The sequence below is a fragment of the Centruroides sculpturatus genome, unplaced genomic scaffold (genome assembly GCF_000671375.1).
Source record: "Centruroides sculpturatus isolate CEXI.00-Female unplaced genomic scaffold, Cexi_2.0 scaffold374, whole genome shotgun sequence".
In the NCBI taxonomy this organism is placed as follows: Eukaryota; Metazoa; Arthropoda; class Arachnida; order Scorpiones; family Buthidae; genus Centruroides; species Centruroides sculpturatus.
The window spans coordinates 541,106-565,646 of NW_019384513.1; the positions used below are offsets into that span (position 1 = coordinate 541,106).

Genomic DNA, 24,541 nt, shown 5'->3' on the forward strand with positions numbered 1-24,541 from the left:
GGGCACCCTGTTGGCGGGGCCACAGGCAATTGCCCTTTTAGCCCCATAGAATAACCCGCCACTGTGTACGGTCGATAAAAACTGTCGGATCTTTGTAGTGGAAGAGCATCTGAGAATCCCAATTGTGTGCTTCATGTATATTATCCACGATTGTAAAAAAGAAAAACAGCGAATGCGACTTTGGTGGCGCTTCGAGCAGGGGATAGTCGGGCCGAGAAGGGACGTGTATAGAAGGCGGTCGCTATCAGTGAAAGGCAGACGCGGGCTGCGGCCGGTCGATTTGTCGCGGCCACGGACGTAAATGTTAATGTCAACACTTATCCGGCATTTATCTCCGGCAGCCACGCGTCTCGGGGGACGTTGGTTGCCGTTCCGCCCGCCTTTCCTCTTTACTAGAGCTTTCGTCAACGCTGCGGTCTTTTGTTATCCCGTCGGCCGTCTCGAGATTGATAGTTCCGGGATTTACGCCTTCGGTCACGTGATGAAAGATTCTCGAAACTCATTCCGCTGACGAAGTCAGAGAATGATCAATCCACGTACTCCACGGTTACCGCAAACTTCTATCCGGATAATTCTCGTTCTCTCCCGCCGAAAAGCTACCCACTCCACAGAAAATTGAGACATTTTCTCGGATGGAGACCGAAAAGAAAAAAAAACCCCAAAAAACAAAACTAATTACTTGCAGAATGGTGCACGGGATTCAAATATCACTTTTTTCCCCTTATCGAAAGACGCAATCAACAAAACAAACTGTTTTTATTTTATAAAACCTCAGTACGTAGGCCTACAATATTTTAAATAACTTAATTTGTCGCAGTTCAATGTTAATTTTATCAAAACATTATTTAAAATGTAAAACACTTTTCATATCCAAAGATATGGCTGAGGACAAGTTACATTCAGACTGAATGGCGAAATTGTTAAGAGTCCAGGTTTAAATTTGTTTCAAAGTTTTATAATTTTTTATTTGTAGTTGGCAGTTTCCGTTTGTTATCCCCATTAGGAACAATGGACATGTAACCTACAAATTACTGAAAGTCAATTGTAAGAATCCAATTTTGAAAGAGTTATAATTAGTCCCTATTGCATTTTATATGTTTTAAATTTGAAAAAAAGATTTAATAATTTACAATACAGTAACAGCTTTTTTGTAATTAAATTTTGAATGACTTTTCTGTAATCAAGAAATAATAGAAGTAGACGTGAAATTCAATATAGAACAACCTAATTTTCATGTTTAGATAATTGATAAATTAATAATAAGATCGATATGAGAAGAAATTGCTTTAAAAAAACACTGTTTTTTTAAAGCAATTTCAAGCATCGTACATATAAATGGGACGATGACATTAAATAAAAAATTTGGTAATATTTCGCACGCTTAAATATTTCGAAAATCATTGACTTGATAATTAAAATATTATAAAATTAATACATTCGAATTTCATATTAAAAGTTAATTTGAAAATATAATAGGTATTCACTAACAATTCTTACACGCTTGCTTTTTAATTGATGTGAGCTTCACTTCTCTTATAATTATTACGTCGTAATTCTGAATTATTTTCTAGTCTTTATCCTCGATTCCATTTTATTCCGTAAAATCATTAATGATACTCGTTCAAATCTGTACATGTATTCCATAGTTTCTTAAACTTTTATCGTGTTACAAGGAATTATGCCATAGAATCGTGTACGATATGATGTCTGTCGGAGTATAATTGGCTACGTATGGTTTACTTTGAAGTAGTTGTATATGAAATCGCTGACGATTTCTGTCATGATATTTGACACGGGATTACTTGAAATAAATCCTGAAACATAGTTCCATAGAGTTTATTCAAGAGGCTATTAACAGTAAACTTTATACGTTTAGTAACGGAGCATTTAAATAAATGAAGTATTAAATATGGACTCATTCATTTAATAAATTTATTCTATATGTTGTAAGTCTATATAGGTTTATTAAATGTATTATAATAAATATTTATTGACTTTTATGTAAAATAGCACTATAAACGTTAATATTATGTGACATTAAATGGATGTGTTACGGTTTAAACAATTATAAAATTATTTAGAAATAATACCAAAAGTGAAGATTAAACTTGTTTCAATTTTAATCCAAATAAACAAATAAATGCATTTACAAAATTTACAAATGAATTTTTATAAATGCATAATATTAATAATATTATAAATATTATGCATCCACAAAAATAAATTAATTATAACACTTATAAAGATGTATGAAAAATAAACTTTAAAGAAGAATTATAATTAATAAAACATTAATTCGTGGTATCTCGAACATCGTTAAGTCAATAAGTATATAATAAAATTTATAAAAATATTTATTACTGTATTAAAATTAACTTATATTCTTAATTCTGATTTTCTTCCATCAGCGGTTTTATATTATTCAGTTATTCTTCAAAATTGTTATATAGTTATTCATATTCATCTCAAGCAAGTGTAGTCTAATAATAACAATTTGCAAATTATCGAAATCCGGATTACAATCGTTTTCTCCTCATTACAAGTGCAAATCGACAATTGAACGGTACTTTATAAATTCTTGTATTTAATGATAATCGAATAGAATTAATTAATTATAATATATATGTTAATATTTCATTGATTAGCTTTTAGCGTTTTGCTGAATATAAAATCGACGAAAATGTTTGCAACTGTAGAGTTCCATCTCACAATTTTGACAATTATAGAAAAACTTTCCAACATTATAATAATTCTTAGGATTTTTTTTAACATTTTTGGATCTCACAATCTTTATCTTAGAAGAATGTAATTTTAATTTTTGATTAAATTGATTAATCGGTAATTATTTTGTTAAATCTGGACCTTCACGTTAGATCAAATGCATTATTTGACTTACTTAATCCAAAAAAGGACCAATTTTTTAAAAAATTTGTTTGTATATTTATATATATCAATTGAACTATTTTAATATGCTTTGCTTCCTTAATTAATTAATATAAAAATTGAAATTGAATCATTAATAATTTTAATGAAAGTTAAATTTTTTTACGTTCTTAAAAATAGTAATTTTTAAAATTATCAAAATCGATCGCGAAATATTTGAATGGTTTCTTTTTATTTTCCTATCTAATGAATGAAATAAGATACGTTCAGAACTGCTTTATATATAAGTTTTCCCACGGAAGACGACGTGTTCAAGGATAAAGTACTAACATAAGAAGATTAAACGCATTGGTTAAATAATTTCTTCGTTTGAAATCAATAACGATTGTAACCCTTCGACGGATGTAATATTTTATTGCATAATAAACATCAGATAATATATAAAACAATTTTTTTTTCTCTTTATGTAATTCTTGATTTTTTAAAAATTTAATATGTATTTTATATACATATGAAATTTTAAAAAAATCATCTCATATTAATGCAATCAAACATTCGATAACTTCTGTTCTTGTCATGCAATCGATCGTGGTAAGTTTGCTCTTCTCTTATTTATGGTGTATGATATTGTGCAGGATATTTGTCGTTTACGACGAATTATAGTCATATTCTTCCTGTTATATTCTACTTATTATAGAACTTTATATTTATTGTTTGTAGTAGTTTATTGTCTTAATTTTATTTTACTAAATTCATTCGTTATTGGATCGTGTATTGTTGTGTTCTTGATGTATTGCACTTAGTATAGTAAAATAAGTTTAATAAAGCCAAAAAGGTAAGAATAAATTTAAAAAATTTATTATTTATTAAATGTTTGTTCTTGGCATACGCAATAGATAACATTCAGAAGAACGAAAAATATAAATAAAAAAATATTCAAAACCTTATAATGAAATAACCGGAGTGTCATCTACAGCCTAATGTATGGTCATTTTTACATATGCTTATTATTTTAATTTTCTGATTCGAATCGATAGCAGTATTATAAAATTATACAGAAAATATCTTTACGGTTTTACTAAAATATTTACGTAACTCTAACGTTGCGTAATTTGGATTTACGTAAATCGGAAATTGGTTGCACACAAAAATGCTAATTAAATTTTCTCTTTATACATATAAAATGCACGTGGACTAATTAATGATTAACACAAAAACTTTCGAATGAAAACAAATGTTATTTTTGAAAAATAAATAATAATCGAATGAATATTTATTTGCGTTAAACCCAATTGGCCTCTTTTCCCGAACCATATATGGCTTCAATCGTTGCCAGAATACTCTACATATTTATACGCCCATCCCTAAAATACGAGTCGGGTCTACTCATACCTAGTAGGAAAAAAAATTGGAAACATTCTTTTGTACGAAGCAATTGGAATCGAAGATTAACATTTCGTTCTCTTTCCTCCTCCACTAACTGTTTTTATTTTTTCGACAGGAGAAAGAAAATTATAGTTGTATCCGGAAAGGACCAGATGAGCACTCGGACCGGAACTGGAAGGTCGAAGAGCCCGCTCCTCGGCTATTTGCTGCTGACGGGACTTTTGTGGGCCCAACGGGTCTCTTCCGACCCGCCGCCTACTGGTAAGTTCTTATCGTCTCATTTTCATATGTCGCGTTTGATTAACGAATGCCGAATTTCGTTCTCGATGATATTTACTAAAAGTAAAGATGAGAGAAAAATTATTTTTATATTTTAATTATTGTATTTATTCAGATAATCTATTTAGTGACAAAATACACTTCAAAAGGGAGAATAAATACATTAATAATAATTATTAATTGGTACAATACAATATTGTGTTGTTAATATTATTATTAAAGGTCAAAAGTTAAGAAGGTAACGTGATACAACAGTCACTAAAGTTGAAGAAGTGTAATAAACTTATAGATCACTCGATGTATACGGTTTCTCTCGAATAAAACACTCATTATTACCGGTTGTCCGAGAGAGGAAAAAAAAAAAAAGTAAGAAATTAACTTTTGTATCTTTATGCAAAATGTTTCGATAAGATTTAAAGATAAATCTAATTTGTAAACTTTCGTAATATATTCTTAAAAATATTTTTTGGTTATCCAATGATTAAAACCGAAGGAAAATAGTGCAATGTTTATCCTCGCACCGGTGAATAGAAGCATTTGTTTCTCTGTCCGCAAGAGTCACGTGACGGTTAGTTTCCGAAGCCGAAATTCGATACGCGTCGAAAAGGTCGCTCGCCTCTCAGCAGGAAGAATAACCAGTTGGTGCTTTGCTCGGCGTAAACTTTTGTTTTTATTACTACGAATCAGAGATTAGTAATTTTGTAAGTTGCGCATATCACAACATGTTACGTAAATAGAGAAGTTTGTCGTATGTTTCGCTTTCATCGATTGACCTCGGAGTTTTCGCCACTTTACTGTTTTTCCAATGCTCGGATCGAAGGTCGCGCCGAACGACCTCCGAGGTTTCGGACGTATCGGGTTACGTTTTCTCTGAGAGACGACCGCAAGAAAACGCTTCTTTGTTTCGAGCATTTCCCCGAACTCGGACATCGAAACAACGTGTCGAATTTCGGACATGGCCTCGAGGTAGATCTGCGGTCAACTCAATGTTATATCCATTAGAAAAATGTGTTTCGACTCATTTGGAGGTCGTTATTTCGAGGTCTCTCTTTGATCATCAAATTATGCCGAATCCGTATGATCTAGTCAATTCTACTATACGTTTTCTATTCTTTTTTCGTAAGCACGTTTTCTTTCTTACAGTTTTCAATAATTACAGAGGAAGAGACGCTAAATTACTATTTATTCGAAGATACACTTCATTACTGATTACATGTGTTAAATTTCTTTCGATAGATCATTCTGGAGAGATTTTAGAATGGAATCGTATGAGAGCTTCAATCTCCGCAAGGAGTAAAGGACGTACTTATCGGATCCACTCGACCGCGGTTAGCTTTCCTCAATCAAACGTATGAGAAACATAGAGGCTCTTTATTTCGTCGGAAGAGATAAAAAGACACTCTTAACCTTTGTTTATTCTACAAATTTCACGTTCTCCAAACATTATAGAATCGGATACTTTTCATCGATTGTAATTTGACAATTAGGATAAAATTATCAATGATTATCAAGTAAAGGGTTTTATCGCTCTTCTTGGATAGAAGTTTGCTCAGTTACTAGTCTTTCATTTAAATATTAAAAATATATAAAGCGAAATGTGTGAAACATGCCAAAACCGTACGTCGCTGAACAATGAAACTCTGTATTCTATTTATAATGCAGAAAGTGAAGAAAACACACTCGATTCAATATAATTAATTGTTTTATTTAATAGCTTTGAGTCTCTGCAATTCGTATTGATGACTGAAACCAAAAAAAAAAAAACGAAAATGATTCTCTTTAGTTTTCAAATACTTTCGACTAATTAAAATTTGGAAATGAGTGCATAATTAACAATTTGGGTTTTTTTTAAATTTATTTTTGTATTTAATTTGTTTATTAAGATACTTCAGTAAATATATTGTTTTACATGTTACCATTTTCAGAAAAAAAATATTTTTTTCAACTTTATTAAACTCATTTCATAGAGGTTAGTTTTGTCAACGAAACACGATGGGAAATTGCAAATGGCATGTGCAGTTGACAGTTGTTAAAACAAACATAGATCAAATATAAAATATAACATTATTAGTTTTGTAAAAAGCAAAAGAAAAATCATACAGCATGTGAAATCAAAATTCATTCTTTAACTTTAATAACAATACATTTAAAACTTTAAAGGAGCTAAGTAGAATAATGTTTAAGGCATTATTCTGTAAGTAAAATTACAGTTATCAAAGACTATACTTATGCAAGTATTGTTTGACAATTATTATTTGTTACTAACTGCAAATATTTTTAAGACACAACTATAAACCTTTAGTTATAGATTCTCTCAATAGTTGAAACCTAAGTAGTTCTATCAGTAAATTTGTCAATGAGCATGTTTATCGACTTAAAGACCTATAAAAAAATCAATTAATAACAAATTATTTTAACTAATTTTTTGTTTTATAAACAATTGTTTATAATTTATTACTTTGTATTTGAATATGAGAGCTGAGTACAATACGTACTGTACAGAACAATCTCTAACTACAGCATTTTCAAATAGTATTCTTTCTATTGATAAGCAATCGGAAAGAAAATTAAAATATTAAAATACCTCATTCAAATATTATATTTCGAATAAAATTTTTCACTTTAAAAATTTTTGCTCGTTAAATCTATCTGTATTGGATAATTTAAGGAATACTGTATTCTATTATGTATGGAGTTTTTTCTCCTAAATCTGCATAATTTCAACACTTTTAATAATTCCAATAAAGGTAAATAATCATTTTTATAAAATATAACATGTTATCTTGACAACTAAAAAGGATATCTCTCATGATACTACTATTTATGACGAATGAAACTTGATACCTGAACCATAATGGAGGTTGACCGGCCGTGCGCTTAAGGTGTTCGATAACAGCTCTGGAGAACAAGGAACGGATCCGGACGGGTCGAAAAATCCTAAGAATTTTTCGGGGGTTGGTCTGTCCCAAATATGTCGAGCCCATCTCTCGTCATCCAGCTGTTCCCATTAGTGGCACTGGCCGAATTCATAATGAATAATTAAAAGAGCCCTCTTAGTTTCTTACGAGTTAATCCATATGGAGAGTTAAATTTTTTTTTTTTTAATTTCAATAAAGGTTTTAATAAAAGTTTTTCGATTAACTAAATAAATTTTTCAGAAAAATAATTTTATAAAAGATAAATTTCGAAAATTTCTAAAATTTTCAACAGGGCAACTGTACTTTGATGAATAAGTTACCTCCATGTGACTTGTTAATCATCCGAAACTCATTACATTCTCTATTCCAAATCATAATTTATTCGTAATTAAATTCATTAAATTATAAATAAGTAAAATTCACTTAAATTTTTACTTGTATCATTAATAAATTTTTAAATGATTAATTAAGAAGTGCAATTTATTAAAAAGTTCAGCTATGCTGTATGATAACAAAAATCAATTCGCTCTTGATGAGTTTGAAAATGCTTTTTGTAAGTTTCAATTTTGTTATGAACTCATTGCACAAAGATTTTTAGAAACATTGGGGATAAATAGACTTGAAAAATAAGCAATATTTTAAAGTTTACAGGAGTTTTTATTTTATCAAGATTATAAGATATACGCCAGAAGAGAAGACAAGTTAAAATCTTGGTATTTAGCCAAGATTTTTCTTTTAACTAAAATTATGAATGGTTTGAAGAGAAGTTTGGCTACGATATTCTTATTTGTACATAGGATCGTATATATAATATATTAATTCAAATATCTTTCTTATTAATTCTCTTGAAAAACCTACTTGCATTGATTAAATATCGTATTTATCGTATTTTTACGATCACAAGCTACAATCTCTGTAAGTGCTTATGATCATTATCTTTTTGATCCCAAAAAATAGCGATCTCAGATCATTATCTTGTGATCACTATCGTTCTGGCCATATACCTTACAATATGTTGGTGCTTGTGTTAGTTAATCAATCAATCAGTCTGTCATTTGAGGTTAGACTTTGCCATGCTTGCAACCACATTCTAAACTCTAATTTCACAATATAATTTTACAATTGCCCTTGTAATTGGAATATTGTTAACAAATTTAGTTTCATCAATCATCTAAGTGCTGCTGATTACAAATTGAACAACGATATCAATCGTTGTTAGGCACATTGACAATTTAAATATTTTTGTGTATGGAAATTATTCTAATTTCTTATTTTCATAATAATTTTAAAAAATATATTAGAATATGAATTTTTTTCTGTTGTAATATCGCTTTAAATGTTCTGTTTTTTAAACAAATGAAATGGTTTACTATTTGTATGAAGTATACTTTTACTCGAATAACGTTAGTGTTATGAATGATTTTACAGATGATGATACCGTCCTTGTTGAATTATATTCAACAATTATGAATCCGGGTAACATCTTGTTGAGAATAGAATTACATTACAAATATTGAAATTAATATCTCGTTTCATATCTTGTAAATCTATCTCCTAATGTAGGCGGTTTTTGCAGATGTTTTAATAGGAATACTGTTTCCCTATATAAAAAGAAGAGAAAAATCTGTTTATAACTAATGTCTTCATTGTTCTGTCAGTGATCATTACAAAAATCAACGTGGTATATCCATTTACTCCGTTAAATAAGTTAAATATTTATTTAAAAAATTAAATAATAGAGAAATATTTCAGATAATTTAAGGTTATAGTTCAAATTACATGCCCTTTCAATTAGCTACAAATATAAATGAATAGTAATTGTAAGAGATGAATATCATCATGACTTCATTAAAATAAAAAGAAAGTTTTATATGTAACTATATAGGCCTATGTTACATATAGGTCAAACTGTAAATTTTTACATTACATATTAATTTACAACTAGTTTATGTGATTAATTATTAAGTTAACTAGAGCTTATGCAATTAGCTATAGCTCAATAAAGGTTTTTTTAGTTATTTTTCATCATATTTAGAGAAGGAAATAAAATTTAGCATATTTCATAATAATTCAAATTAAAAAATTCTATATGATTAATCTGAGATAATTTATTATATGCTTTACACATAAAAACAAATATAACAAAATTTACAATGTGTATTTAGAGGTATATATTTACATTTTAAATGAACTAAATGCCTAGATTACATTGATTCCTAGGAAAAAATAAAGAAAAATTTATTAGAGGCCTATAACATAAAACAAAATTAAATATATTTTTCTAATGTTTATTTTTATTAAATACTTCGTTGCTGGAAATACTAAGGTGTTTGATTATTGTAAGAATGTACACAGAGATTGTGTTATTCGCAGCCTAACATCAAATAGGCAATTGAAAGCTTAGAGTATGTTCATAAAGTCAACAAAATTAAATATATTTTTTACTTNAAAGAAAAATTTATTAGAGGCCTATAACATAAAACAAAATTAAATATATTTTTCTAATGTTAGAAAATGTTGAAAATATTTATAGATGTTTTACTTTAAAAGCTTTGAAAAATGCTTAAGTATAGTCATATCAGATTTTGGGATGATTCATACTAAAATCCTTTATTAGTAAAAGTATTAAATTGAAACACAGATCTTCATGTTTCATATATCTAGAGCGATAAAAAGTACTATTTCATTGATAACTATCGCTATTACTATTAGTAATTATTTGAATTTGTAAAATTTTATTCCTAAAGACGTGTCTGACACTCACAGTTCACGCTGTTCACTACTATGGGATTAATGGTGGAAACTTTACGGTCCATAAAAATGACCGAGTTATCGCTCATAAAATTCGAAGATCTTAAAAAGCTTTTATATTTCAGCTATTGTTAATTTTATAAATCTGTAATTTACTTGTACAGGATCTGGTTTAATTCGCATGAAAGGATGAAGTAAATAGTGGTGAATCGATAATTTAATGTCTGTAGATTATATATGAGTGATATTAATAAGTCGTGTTGTAAATATTAATTTTTTTAATTTGATGTCTTTGGATCAAGAACTTGAGCATAATACATAGATAATATAGCGCATTGCCATTCGATCCGATCAGTAGGAATTGTCTACATCATACTTATTTAAAAAGTTGAGCTTTTACAGAAACATATAACATGTAAAAATAAAACTTAATAATTGTTTTGATCAAAATAATTATAAAAATATTGAAAAACTGCTTAGTTAAATCGATATGAATAATAATAATATAAAAATATATGATTTAGTAGCCGGGCAGAAAATATCATCAAATGGTTTAGAAAATATTATTTATTTTCTGAACCATTTGGTGATATTGATAGTAAGCTTCCATGGAAAATTCATTATAAGGAAATTTTTAAAATGGCGTTCGGCTTCACAACTATCACTATTTCCAATTTCACTTCTTCACTATTTGCAATCATAGTACAAAACGATCAATTTTAGTACTTTTATGATTTAAGACTTGGCGTATGAATACAACAAAATTTTCTCTACTCTATTCATGTTAACAGAAATAGGTTATTTTATTCAAATGCAAAATAGAATTTCTTAATATTTCTCTGAAATCTTCAAGATATTTTAAGGATGAGCAGCTTTCTTATAATAAGAATCTATTTTCATTCTCTAATATTACTCATTTATGGAGCAGAAACATTATTTCTATGGCTCGTGTTAGAAAAATAGATTAAGACTGATGTACCGACAAATCTGGATGGTTCTTCATAAATGTTGGTATAGCCAATTTCGCGATTTTGTTGAATTCGTGTGGAAAATTAGATTTTTTCATAGCTTCAATCTTTGAAATTCAATTATCGTGCAAATAACTACGAATTTCCGAATAATAATTTCATTTTGAATTTCGAGAAAATAATCTGAATTATTTCATAATATTTTACTGTTTTAAACTTCACTTTTGTTGTAGGATAAGCTCTTGTAACATTTGAGTAACAGAAAGTTGAGTTTTTCTTGGAATTCTATTGATCTGAAGAGCAATTGTTATTAAAATTAGAATAAACAAATCCTTTTCCCTGTGTGGATCGAGGCTTTCTTCCTTTCTATGGTTTTCAGAGTTAGTTTTTATTCCTCCGTACTTCTTTCACAAATACAATATTTATGGAACACTTCTAAATTGGCCCACCAGTGGTACACTAAAACCACTGAACACTGGTGCTTAGTATTTAGTGGATAAAACTACGAAATGCTAAACACGTGAACTGGCTGTGTGGAATTTTCCGAGTTTTCTCCATGTGTCTAACACCTAAATAAAGGCAGAAACTAAACTCTTATAGAAAGTCTTCTGGGTAAATGTTCCATGTTTTATTTTGTCGTATTTCATCAAATCAAACCCCTAAAATCTGGCTTATAAAACAATTTTATTATGGCACGTATAAGAACAATTATAATTGAAAATGAACAAATAAGACATTTATTACTGTTCTTTAAAAGCTTTCTCAACATATAACTTTTTAGACAACGTAAGGACACAGGCTTTGGACCCACCATTGTCCTTACATTACCATATAGATGATTATCACTCCAGTGATAACTTGAGAGTAAAAAGTTAATATGAAATACTCCGATTTCAGATTTGGTACAACCACCCAATAGTAATAAAGTAGATTATTATTCTATGAAGTGTAAACTTACTTCATAGAATAATAATCTACTTTATTACTGAAAAATTGTCAAATTAAAATGTGTCTATGAACTGACATTATGAATATAATTTTTCGATTTATAAATCAAAATATATATATATGCAATGAACCGTTTTAATTATACAGTTGTGAAATGATATAAATTTAGATTACATTAACAAATATACTAGGTTTTAGACCATTAAACTAATATCATTAATTTTATTTATGTAGGTACTGTACATTTAATAAATATACATAATTTATAATATATGAATTAATTTATAATTGCTAGTATATTTAACGTCGACAATAAATATTCTTTATTACGAAACGCGTATCAAGAATAATAAATTTTCATGTTATACATCATGCAATAGCGGATCCAGAAATCTTTTAAGGGGTGCAGAAAGTAAATAATATGTCTTAAGACATTTTTTTTCTACCTGAAGAATCCGAGTTTACTCGAGAAAAACTCTCAGGAGGGGGTCTGTGCTCTGGGCATCCCCAAAATTCCCAGTGACATCATGCACTAACAACAAACGATTTCCTGATAATTCAGAATCAATAAAAATTGAGAAAATCTTCACATAATTCGCTGATAATTTCATATATAGAGGAATCATTAAGTGAAATTAAGAGAAACGTGATGTGAAACTTGTAATTGATATCAACATCCAATCAATAAATATAACGATACGTATTATGTCTTTCAGAAACTGTTAAATGGTTGGAAAATTCTTAATTGACCAACAGTATAGATCCTATTGATCAAAAACGAAAAGTTGTAATTCTGATACAAACTTCAATATTAAATTTTAAATAATCAAACAAAACTTATAATTCGTGATATGTACTTAGATATTTCATATAAGAAACTATACTGAATAAATGGTCAGAACGTTGAAAAACGACAACAAATAAATTTATAGGAAAATATCATGTTTTTAAAATAGTCTTAATTTATTTGATAAAAAATATTAGCGTAAACAAACGTTTTTTCTACGCTGTATCAATTAAATTTCTTTTCAGATGACATCGGAAAATTTACATCTACGAATTGTAAACTTATGGCAGAGTAAAAAGTCTAAAAAGTGTACTCAACAATGAAATTCGATATTACTTTATCAAAGTAATAAATTATTAACCTATTAACTCAATAAGAGTAGTTTTTGACGTGATTATTTCAGACCATCATGAGATTCTATGAATTTAGGCCTATATAAAGTTCTAAATGATATTGCTATTCAATTAATTTTAAGTTGTTTCTTATTTTTTTTTATAAAAAATGAAATAGCAATATAATCTAACTTTTAAAAGGGATTTCATATACCCACCACCATGAGTTGTGCCTATTGCAAAGGAAATAATAAATCTAAAAGCTGTTGCTATTAGATCTATTATCTATAAACGAAATAATAGAAGGCCTAATAGATCTTTGCAATAGAGATTCAATGACGAAGAAATCACAAAATTTAAAATCACCTTAAAATAATTTAATATAGGACATTATTTGAATACAAAATAGTAAAATTTTGAAAATATTCAATACGACTCGGATACAAATTGAATCTCTAATGAAGGAGATTAAATTAGGGTCTTTTACGAACGAAAAAAAAAATTTTTAAATTAACTTTTAATTAGAGTAAAACAATTTTAATTATTATCGCCAAATTGACTTCCCAGAAATAGCCTTTCACAAAATTTGAAAAGTGTACACACAATGAAACTGAACTCGATACATTATCACTTGAACTATCCATTAATCATTTATAATGCGTTACCATAATTAATGGAATACAGTCCACAAAATGGATTTACCTCCGATCAATTGGATTTATTGTAGAATAGCGTCGGTCATACATTATCATACTGTGAGATCAAGAAAGATACAAATATAGTTAGCAATTAAATAAATAGATAATTTATAAATGCCATTTTGTCTGTAGATAACATTGCTTCATTCTGAATCGTATAACATATCAGCCGTTATTTTCTCATATACAAATATTCAAGTTTAGAAAGAATTTTCGTGGGTTTTTCATGTTTTTATGTGATAATTTAATGTTAAGATTGAAGTAAAAACAATTCGAAATTTCAGTATAAACACTGATTTCACATTATTAAGAAATATTTATTATACACTATTTATTATATGATAAATTCATATATTCGTATTGTTTATTTCAACAAATGGCATTAGAAATACTTTATCTTCGATAAAAAAGAAAGGTTTTTGTGTTAAATAACTTACATCGAAAAGCTAGATCTATTGCTATATAACCCATATAACTCTGAAATTTGTTACAGATTCTCTTTGTTAGGCTGATTTATTGAATAAACACGTAGCTAGAATGATCAAACATCACTAGGAATCGATATTCGTGAAGGATATTTCGATAAAGAAGACTTCCTTCCTCTTCGATTTTTCTAGCTTTTGATATCTTTCTTTGGAGAACTGATCGTATCTCTCTTTTCTGAACGTTCTTCAGAGGTCGACTGTTTTGTATCGATGTGTTTTTGGTAAATGAAAGCAAAACACAGATGTTAAAAATTGATTTTCGATTCGCCTCATTTATTGTCTTGCCAAATTGAAGAATTCTAGTTTTAAGTGCCAAATGATGTAATAGCATTTTTTTTCCTACAAACGACAATGCTCGGTTTTGTTACAAATACAGCAATGTAGCGTATAAGAAGCAGTATAAATAGATGGAAGAAATATTTAATATTTATCTAAAATGATTTTATTCTGTTAGATGGTTGGTTGCAACAGTTTATAGTATTTCTTTTTCCTATAAATAGAATTTTCACATCCAAAATTTCTCTGAACTCTTTTTTTTTATTCAGTATCCACGAAATACTTTATTTTATTATTATTTCTTTTACATAATATTTTCTTACAAGCTAAAATTAATTTGTAATTGCTTTATTATACCAGAAGAACATTGAAAAACTAGAAATATCGAGACTAATAATAATTAAACGGACAAAGATCCGTAATAAAAAGACAATCAGTCTTGTCCTTTGTTACAAGGTGATAAACTCGTAATTATTATGGAAATTACAAATTTTACAATACATTTAATATTATTTAATTAAAATACGGAAAGATAAATTCGGAAGAGCAATAACGTTAAAAGAATAAATTTGTTTTGCATAAATTAATAAATATTTTATCGGTATTTAATATTGAATATCATATGATCAATGTAATAATAAAGCATTGAATGTTAAATTAAAAGAAACTTCATTTACATGTTCTAGCTTTAAAATTTAAAATATATTTTCAATGCAATCACTCATATCGAAATTAATTATATCTGATAATTTTTGACTTGTCGGCTTACACTTGTTTTCCAAATACGACCGATATCCGGTCCTAGTTTTCAATTTGTTTATACAGAAAAATCTGCTGCGTTTGTTCCGGTGTTTATCATCTATAAATAGCTAAAGATATTTTTCTTAGTCGCTTCTCGTTAGATAAACTTAATGACTCAATTTTTGCTAAATGCTAAGCGTTAATTAAGTTGGATAATTGTTAAGAGAGGAGGAAAAAAGGAAATTTTAAAGAATCTGCAATGTAGGTAAATTTTCGTTTTTAAGAAGTTATGTAAACATGATAGGAAAATGAGTAGAACTTGCAGAAGTGGTTGTCATTCTTACAAAACAAGATAAGCTTTGGGAATTGAGATTAACGTCTCATTAAGTTTACATTGTCTTAAGAACGAGTCAATATAAACTTTAAACTTTCAAGAATATGAATAAGTCTATAAGTATTAAAAATTTAATAAATTCTAAAAAAAAATATTATTTAAAAATTCGTTATTTGATTGTTCTAGTTATTTTCGTTTTCGGTAACAAAGAGAAATGAATGAGTATTTAATATTTCTCCCATAATCTTAGCGATTTTAACATTTTTCTAAATTGCATTTAGCTAAAATAATATAAAAATAGTTGGACAAATATTTATATTAACTAAAATTAATGACAGTTTATATATATATAAAGAAACGCATCTTAGGAAAAATTATATATATTCTGTTTAGGACCATTTTAAATGTTTTTAACTTTTTCATGAATTTTCATTTTATGAAGCAAAAAAAGAAAAAAATATATAAAATTTAACAGTAAAATATTTTATACATTTTAATAAAATATGGTATAATAACTACTTTTAAAATTACTTTATTTAAATATAAGCTTGAAGATAAAACTTATATATCAGAACTTCTAGTGCACGTAGAAATGGCTAGTGGTTCCCTGCACGTAATGATGTACTATATCCTCTAAGACCTTCTTCTTGACATAAAAACAATATCATTTCTCATTCGATCTTTCTTTATCAATATTTTCAGTTTGAATAATGTGTGATAGCTATAAGAATATTTTAAAAAAATTGTAGAAATGTGAAATTATATAAGTCACATTAATGAGATTTAAGTAAACTTATTATGTTATTTAAATTACGATTAGATTACTGATAATTTACTTTTAGTTCTTTAATCTTTTTATGTTGAGATTTTAATTTAAATTTTGAATATAAAACTGGAAAACTAGTCAAAATGTCTAAAAATTTACATTAATGCTCTAATCTGGTAACCATCTTTTCGTTTTGAACATTCAAAATACATTTCTGTAATTTAAATCTGACAAAGTCAATGATTAAACTTACGGTTACTACGTTAACGAAATGAAATTTTTTCACTAATATACACTAATCAATGATTTATTACATGTTAATGTACTGATAAATGTATATTATAAGTCTTTATCATCAAAAAATTTCACGATTAACCTTTATTAAATTGCACAAAATTGCGATTTTTAAATTTATAATTTTAAAAAATCAAGAATTAAATTAATCTAAAATTACATTTAGCGATATAAGTCGTAGTGCAATGACAATTATCATCGTAAAATATTTCACAATTCATAATCATCAGAAGCTTTCAAAGATATTGAGAGATTTATCCAAATTATAATTCTAAATCAATAATTTCTTAGCAGATTTTTACATGACTTAATGCTTAAATTTTATATACAAAATTAAAACTGAAACAAACAAAATTGGGTAAATAAATGGCTTTTTAAATAAAGCAAATGCAAACATAAAATAATAATTATACATTAACATTTTACTTCCTAACTTGAGTTTCGCAATCTTTATTTATATATACAATTTATACCCTGGGATATATATTTATATATTGTTTAATTTCTTTTTAGAAAATGGGTTTTTTTAAATAGTTTCACAAGCGAATATCTGGATTAAAATCACAGAAGAAGAATGGAATAAACAAGTTTCCTGCCATTAGAATGTTATTTTAAAACATGTTACATACAAGCTATAATACAATTCTTAAAGCATGCTGAACAGACTAGAACGTTATTCGAAATAGGATAATGAATTTCTAAGATAATGATTCGTTTCATTATTTTTTATGTAGCCCAGAAATAAAAATAGAAACTTTGTCATTCAGGGATAAATATGATTTGCATTTACAATTGTATAATATAATACCATTATGTATGAATAAATTTATTTAGCTGCATCTTTAATATTATTTATGTCCCTAACGAAAAGTATTCATTAGGAAAATTCGAAATTATAAGGTATTATTTCGTATAATATAATTACGAATCATTATTTCATTGATAGAATATGAATGATGAATATAACAGAAATATTGAATCATCGTTTCATTGTTAAATTATGCCATTATCTCAGACATTTTTTTAATTACATTATGAATATAGAATTTTATCGATTATAGATATGTTTTTATTCAGAAGATTTGAATGCTATTATAATATTTATTTTTTTCTTCTTGCTTTCCTTAATTATATATTTGATGGCGTCTGTGAACATTTACAAATGAAATGATAAATGCAGTAATTTAATGACTACTTGCTACTGAATTACGTGACTAGATAAGCTATAACGTTTCAATGTTTGATAAATAATGATAACATCACATTAAATAAATAAATATTAATATAAAAATCCGCGGTTTGATTCATTTTTGAACACGTTATTTCATTCGAATCTTCTTTTTAATCATATTTTTGAAATTTTATTACAAATACAATTTAAAAATTCTTTCTTTTTTTGTATAGAGACGATTAAAGATGAAAATAATCCCATGGGTCAACACCACTAGTTGAAAAAATAGACACTATTTTATTAGACAAATAGAAAATATATTCTAATCAGCAACTATGAAAGAGATACGTATAAATATTTTGCAATGATTATTAATGTCAAAATTTTGTGAACTAAAAGGAAAAAAAATTGAAAACTAGGAATACTTTTTCATAAGAATAAACATGAAAAGTTTAATTATTGAAGCATATATTGCATCGTTACTTAAAATATTTATTACATTTATTGAAAAAAGGGTCTAACCGATAATAGTTTACTATATGATTATTTGATTTATTAATTCAAAAATTAGTTGAAGACAATTTAATCTAATTATTAAAATAATATTTTAAAAGAAATTATAAATATTAAAGTTTTATTCGAATCTTCTTAATACTGTAATAGGAAAAAAATCAAGTTTTAGAATTTTGCACGATGTATCTTATATCATAATGTGACTGCATTTTCGAAATTGTTCGTCCTTTAAAATTTGGAAGAATGTTAGAAGTAGAACGTAAACCAGACTAAATAAATTATATCAAACTTTATTTAAAAACAAAAATCGAGAAAGACAATCGAAAATGCGTTAAGTTATTCAATTGGATTCAATTCAGATCATCTCTTGAACCGAGTTAAAAGCCTATCCAAACATACGTTAATTTTCATCATCATAATTGTTATAAATTCTAATGAATGCAAAATTTATCTATTTTCGTATGTCATATTAAAACTCTTCGTGACAATCATAGATTATATTGTATCGTTGACTCTCAAGGTGTCCTTCATCGTACCCTTGAGACATAGTTTAAAAACATCGTTAGCCTGGAGTGTCGTTAGAGTCAAGGACGAATTTACTGGCTTTTGGTCTCGAGGCAATCAAAGTGTTGAGATATACTAGATAAAAACATCAACTTCCATCTTTAAAAATGGTTGTTAACTTTTGTAGCCATACCTTCATAACAAAATTTTAACAAAATAATAATAAAAAATAATAAATCAGGATTTTAATCCTTAAAACAATGCCAGTATTTGAAATATAATTCTGAAATCACTCTCAAAAATAACTATAAAACAAACAATTCTTCTGGTAACATTTTTCTTTGTAGAAGTTATCGCTACAAATTGAACTACACTGTCTTCGAGACTTGTCAACGAATTACTCTTAAACATTTGATCAGGTTGTTTACAGCAAAGTAATGGTCAGTATCGTTCGAATTCATCTATCTTCCTAAGATAATCGATTGTTAAACCATTGTTAAACTTTACTATGTTCTCCTAATTATTCTCTTCCAATAGTAATTACAACATCGATAGAACTTTGACTTAAATGTTACCTAAAAATAACCAATACGTTAGATAAAAATTTCCAATAATTAAAAAAAATAAATGAAAAAATTTTAATTCACTTTCTTAGATTTAATTATTTTCATGAAGACCTTAGGCAACCGCTTTGATTCCTCTTTAAATTAAATCCGGTACGAATTGGTAGTGAATCAAAAACGGTTTCCAATGAGCTTAAGTTAATAAGATAAATTTAATTATCCTTCTACCGTTTCTTAAACCGTTTTTTCTTTGTTTTATAATAATGAAAAGTCGATTGAAATCATTGAAACTTGTTAATAATAAAACTTTGTCTAAACACGAACCTATTACTAACGAATTAAATCTATAATTTGAATTTGGCAATAATCAAAAATAAAATCAATGCTAATAATTAGTTCATTATATAGTTCTTTACGTAATTCTTTATATTAGTTTATAGAGTACATACATATTTACAAGACATTATTCTACTTGATATATGAATATAAATTAGTGCAATCATACAATACAAACAAGCACATCTATTGTATGAGCTGTACACTTGTATATCTTTTTAAATCAGTTTTTTGTATATTGAATGATTCTATTAGCATAAGTAAATACTTTTATTCCAATAAATATAGAAAAAATGCATTGATATATACCATGTTTCCATTTATCTATACTATTTTTATTATAAATATTTTATGCATTCTTCTGATGATAATTTATGTATATATGCTTAATGTATTTTATGAATACTTTTTAGTATAATTTTTAATATTTATTTCAAAAATAATAAAAATATTTAAGTTTTGTTTTAATTTAAATTGGCATTCGACATAATTAAATAAAAAAAAGAATTTTTAAAAATGTACAGTACTTGTATATTTTTTAATTCTCATTAAAATAATGTACTGTACAACTTCAAATTAGCTAAATAATTATTTAATAATCTATATTAGAAAGTGGATATAAACACAGTTACAAGCGATTAAGCAGTCTTTATTATTTCATAAAAATCTTTTGGAATAAATGATATAGAAAATAACGAAGAACGATCGTTTGTAGAAGCAATTCCATTATGTAGCAATGAATAAAAATATTGCTACAAGTTTTGAATTTTATAAAACTTTGTATGGCACTTAACTCTTTAGCTAAGTAAGGATTAAAAAAAGAGGCTTAACAAAACTGAAATAAGTAAATTTTAGAATAAAGAAGTGGAGAATATTATGCATTTATGGTACTTTCAATATTACTAGTGTTTATATTCAGTTAAAAAAATTTATGTTCCAATATTTTAAATAGATTTTACAGAAAATTTTTAAAAACATTGTAGAAAACTTTAAAAATAATAACGTTCACGTTTCGCTTTAGACGAGATATAAAATTTTAGGAGAGAATGTATCTTAAGATTTGACATACTTAAAATTATCTCGAAGATAATATTTACAAATCGTTCTTGAAAAATATATATCATACTAGATGCATCATACTGAGATGTAAAGAAAACAAATCGAAATTATAAAAGAAACTCACTTAGTATATTGTTGTATTGGATATTTGGTGCTCTCATATTAAATTACTATACTGTATCATCCGTAAGTTTCATACCCTTATACGTTTCTGTTGTAATGGATGAACTGCATCAGAAAAAAATTTACATTGTGTTATATAAAATATATATTACGTTAAATAAAGTATACCTAAAATCTAGAATCTATCTGCTGAAGTATACTGCTATCATAAGTCAAGTTGATCCTGATTTATATACTGTAGATCTTTTTACGAAACTTATCTACAGAGATTGTTCAATTTTTTCTGGTATCCTGCAGAAAACAATATATATAATTTCATTATCAGTAAGGAAAAGTCTCTTTGAAAATTGGTTTAATAAAGGAAATTAAAATTTTTCCCCGTTAAATGAATACAAATTTATTCTGTTTTCGATTTTAACACTACCGTTAATGAGTATTTTTGACATTTATGTACAGTATTTAATTTTGTTTTACCATTGCTAATTCGTATATCGAATTAAAATAAAATCTTTTATAATGGTAACTTTCTAAAAAATACATACAAATCTGCAAAAAATTCTAATTTGATATTTTGTATAATGTAGCCAGACCCCAGCAAATATTTGCCATAGAGCCGGCGGACAGAACAGCCATTGTCGGAGCCAAAGTGGTGCTACCTTGCAGGGTTTTGAACAAGGTCGGTACCCTACAGTGGACCAGAGATGGATTTGGATTGGGTTCGGATCGAGAATTACGAGGATTCCCTCGATACACAATGGTGGGAAGCGACGAAGAAGGTAAAGATATTTTGATTTCTTCTTGATTTATAAAATTGATTCTTATATATAAATTTTTATGTTTCTTAATATAATTAATCAAATCAAAATCACACGAAGTGTAAAGTATCATCGTGGCAATTTCTATAGAAAAACTGAATTGAACTATTCACTGCTATAAGAATAAAACGTCGGGAAAAAATCTCGAAACTTTTTTATTTGGCTTATTTTTTCCTGTAAATAACCTAATTTTTTAAACGTACACAAATGGTTTAATGAAGGGAGTTAAATCTTCAGCATTAGTTCTGTTGCTTAACATGCCTAATAACTTAAAATCGTTCAGATACGACAATTTCGAGCGGGACTCTTAATTAGAGTTTAATGGAGACTAATCATCGAGAATGGTTAGTACATAAATTCGTCGATTCGCCGCTAATGTCCAACACCGTGGCATCTGTTTTACTAATCAATTAATCGGATATAGCTAACCATCAGCTCCATTATTGATGGTTTCTTTCAGAGATTTCCATTCTTTCATAGAAATCTACCAAGTTCTTCGACGACTATGAAAACTTTTGAATATCGTGGCTGTTGGCTATTTTTCATACATATAAACGTTCATAGTTTTATATAGGAATTTCGTATACCGAATTCGGCTGATTACGTTTTTGTTTTCTAGGTGACTTCTCCCTGCAGATCACGAATGTCAATCTGGATGACGACGCGGTTTTTCAATGCCAGGTGGGAGCCGCCGAAGGAGTTAAAGGAATCAGATCTAGAAATGGAATATTCACGGTATACGGTAAGTAGTAAAGCATGAAATTCAAATATTTCGTACCTTAAATATTCGTAAATTGAAAAGTGACGGTTATCTTCTGGTATAAGCCCATATCATCATATCTATTTCACAAACAACATTATATACAAGTTATGATTTAAACCAAAATGACTCTCTTAAGTCCCATATCGTCAATGGCATATTATTATTAATATAAGCATTTGCTTATATATTTTACTTTCATTTTCTTAAAAAAAAAAAATCATTTTCGTGTATTGAAAATACTTCATATTCGCTTAACAGTCGAATCTACAGTTTAGAAAATTTTACTTTTTGTGTAAAAATATCTTCTTCCAAATTACTTTCTTTCCACTGATAAGGAATTTGTAATTGCATAACTCAATGCTAGATATATCCTTAGGAAAGTTTTTACGATTCAATGTGATTCAATGTTGACTGATGTAAGTGCCAAATTTTCCACTCGACTTCAGATAGCTTTTATGGTCTAGTTTCTAAGGAGTTTCAAAAATCTAAAGAAGCGAAAATCAATATTTTATAACTGAATTGAAGAGTATTTTTACAAACCAATTACTGAATGAAATTTGAAATGTTTGACATCGTAAATAGTGAGCTCTTCTGCAATATTTTTTGAAATATTAATGCTCGACCTTAATATTTCAAAAGAGAATATATTTCTTCGAGTGTTAACTTTGATATTTGAAGATGCAAAGTTGACAAAATAGAAAACTGAATATACCTTAATGAATAAATATGAAAACGGATAAATTACTCGCATAGAATTTTAAAATATTAAGATCTATGTTAATATTTGAAAAAGATAATGAGTTATTTATTCCATTATTAATTTGACATAGGGTAAGATCGTATAAGAGTACGACGTACAGTACAGTACTTTTGAGATTTTGCCTTCTTAATACTCCACTATGAAGATAAATTTGGATTTGATACTATCAATTGACTCTTTGAATTGTTCTTAATGAATTAATGTATTTGTAAAGTCAGAAAGAAATGTTTTGCATAGACTGAGAAATAAAAATAAAACTCTTGCAAAAAGCACATACTCTTAGAAATAAGGTAGATAAGAGTACGCAGTATGGGATCTAACAGTATGTACCCTTTAAAAATAATTCCTGATTTGTAACTGTACTTGACCATTAGTTTTTATGATGCCGATACGTGATAATAAAGAAAATAATTTTCAGATAAAATATTTTCACTTTTTTTACGTTTAAAATATTATGTGCTTTACAGCAATTTGATTTTCCCAAGTCTTTTAATTACTACCAGATCAGAAAATTTGCGAAAATCAATTAGCAAGTCATTATCCTGATGAAATAATTCGATTAATATTTTAAGAAACATGATTTTTGGTGTGGACACGTGCTGATTTAGCTAGGAATGCTAAGTTAATAAACAATTATTGAAATTTTGGGTTTTATTGATTTCAGTTAAAATAAATATTTTACATTAAAAGAAAAATTCTTGAGATGAACTAGTATGGAAACAAATAGCAAACAAATGACTTGAAATTCTAAATTTGTAGAGTTATCTGTATAAAGTCAAATTTTGAAATATTCTCAAACACATTTCTGAGAACAAATTTCTGAATTTAATTGTATAATTTATAAAGAAGTTTGCTGTGATTTGAGATAAACTAGCTTTCTCCTTCAGCAATACTTTTTTGAGCTTCTTCGAAATTTTCTTTAGTGAAAAATAGTTTTCTCTCGTTTCTTCTCTTAAAACTTTACATTTAGAAGACGAAAGCACATAAATTCAGTAAGAAATAATGACATACAGCAATCTATTATTCATATTACTTTGTTAGATTTCATTTAATTAGTTTACACCTGCCTATTGAAGACTACATAAGCA

General features: G+C 27.4%; 1 protein-coding gene across 3 annotated transcripts in view; it reads left to right on the top strand.

Moving 5' to 3' along the window:
• Positions 1-24,541, top strand: part of LOC111622485 (irregular chiasm C-roughest protein-like) — a 336,596-nt gene that overhangs the window by 268,657 nt on the left and 43,398 nt on the right. For all 3 annotated transcript variants that reach the window (XM_023364876.1, XM_023364878.1, XM_023364877.1), the window contains 3 exons: positions 4,385-4,530; positions 21,700-21,891; positions 22,550-22,672. In XM_023364876.1, the coding sequence (XP_023220644.1) occupies positions 4,422-4,530; positions 21,700-21,891; positions 22,550-22,672 (424 nt within the window). In that variant the 5' untranslated portion in view covers positions 4,385-4,421. The remainder of the gene's footprint in view (positions 1-4,384; positions 4,531-21,699; positions 21,892-22,549; positions 22,673-24,541) is intronic.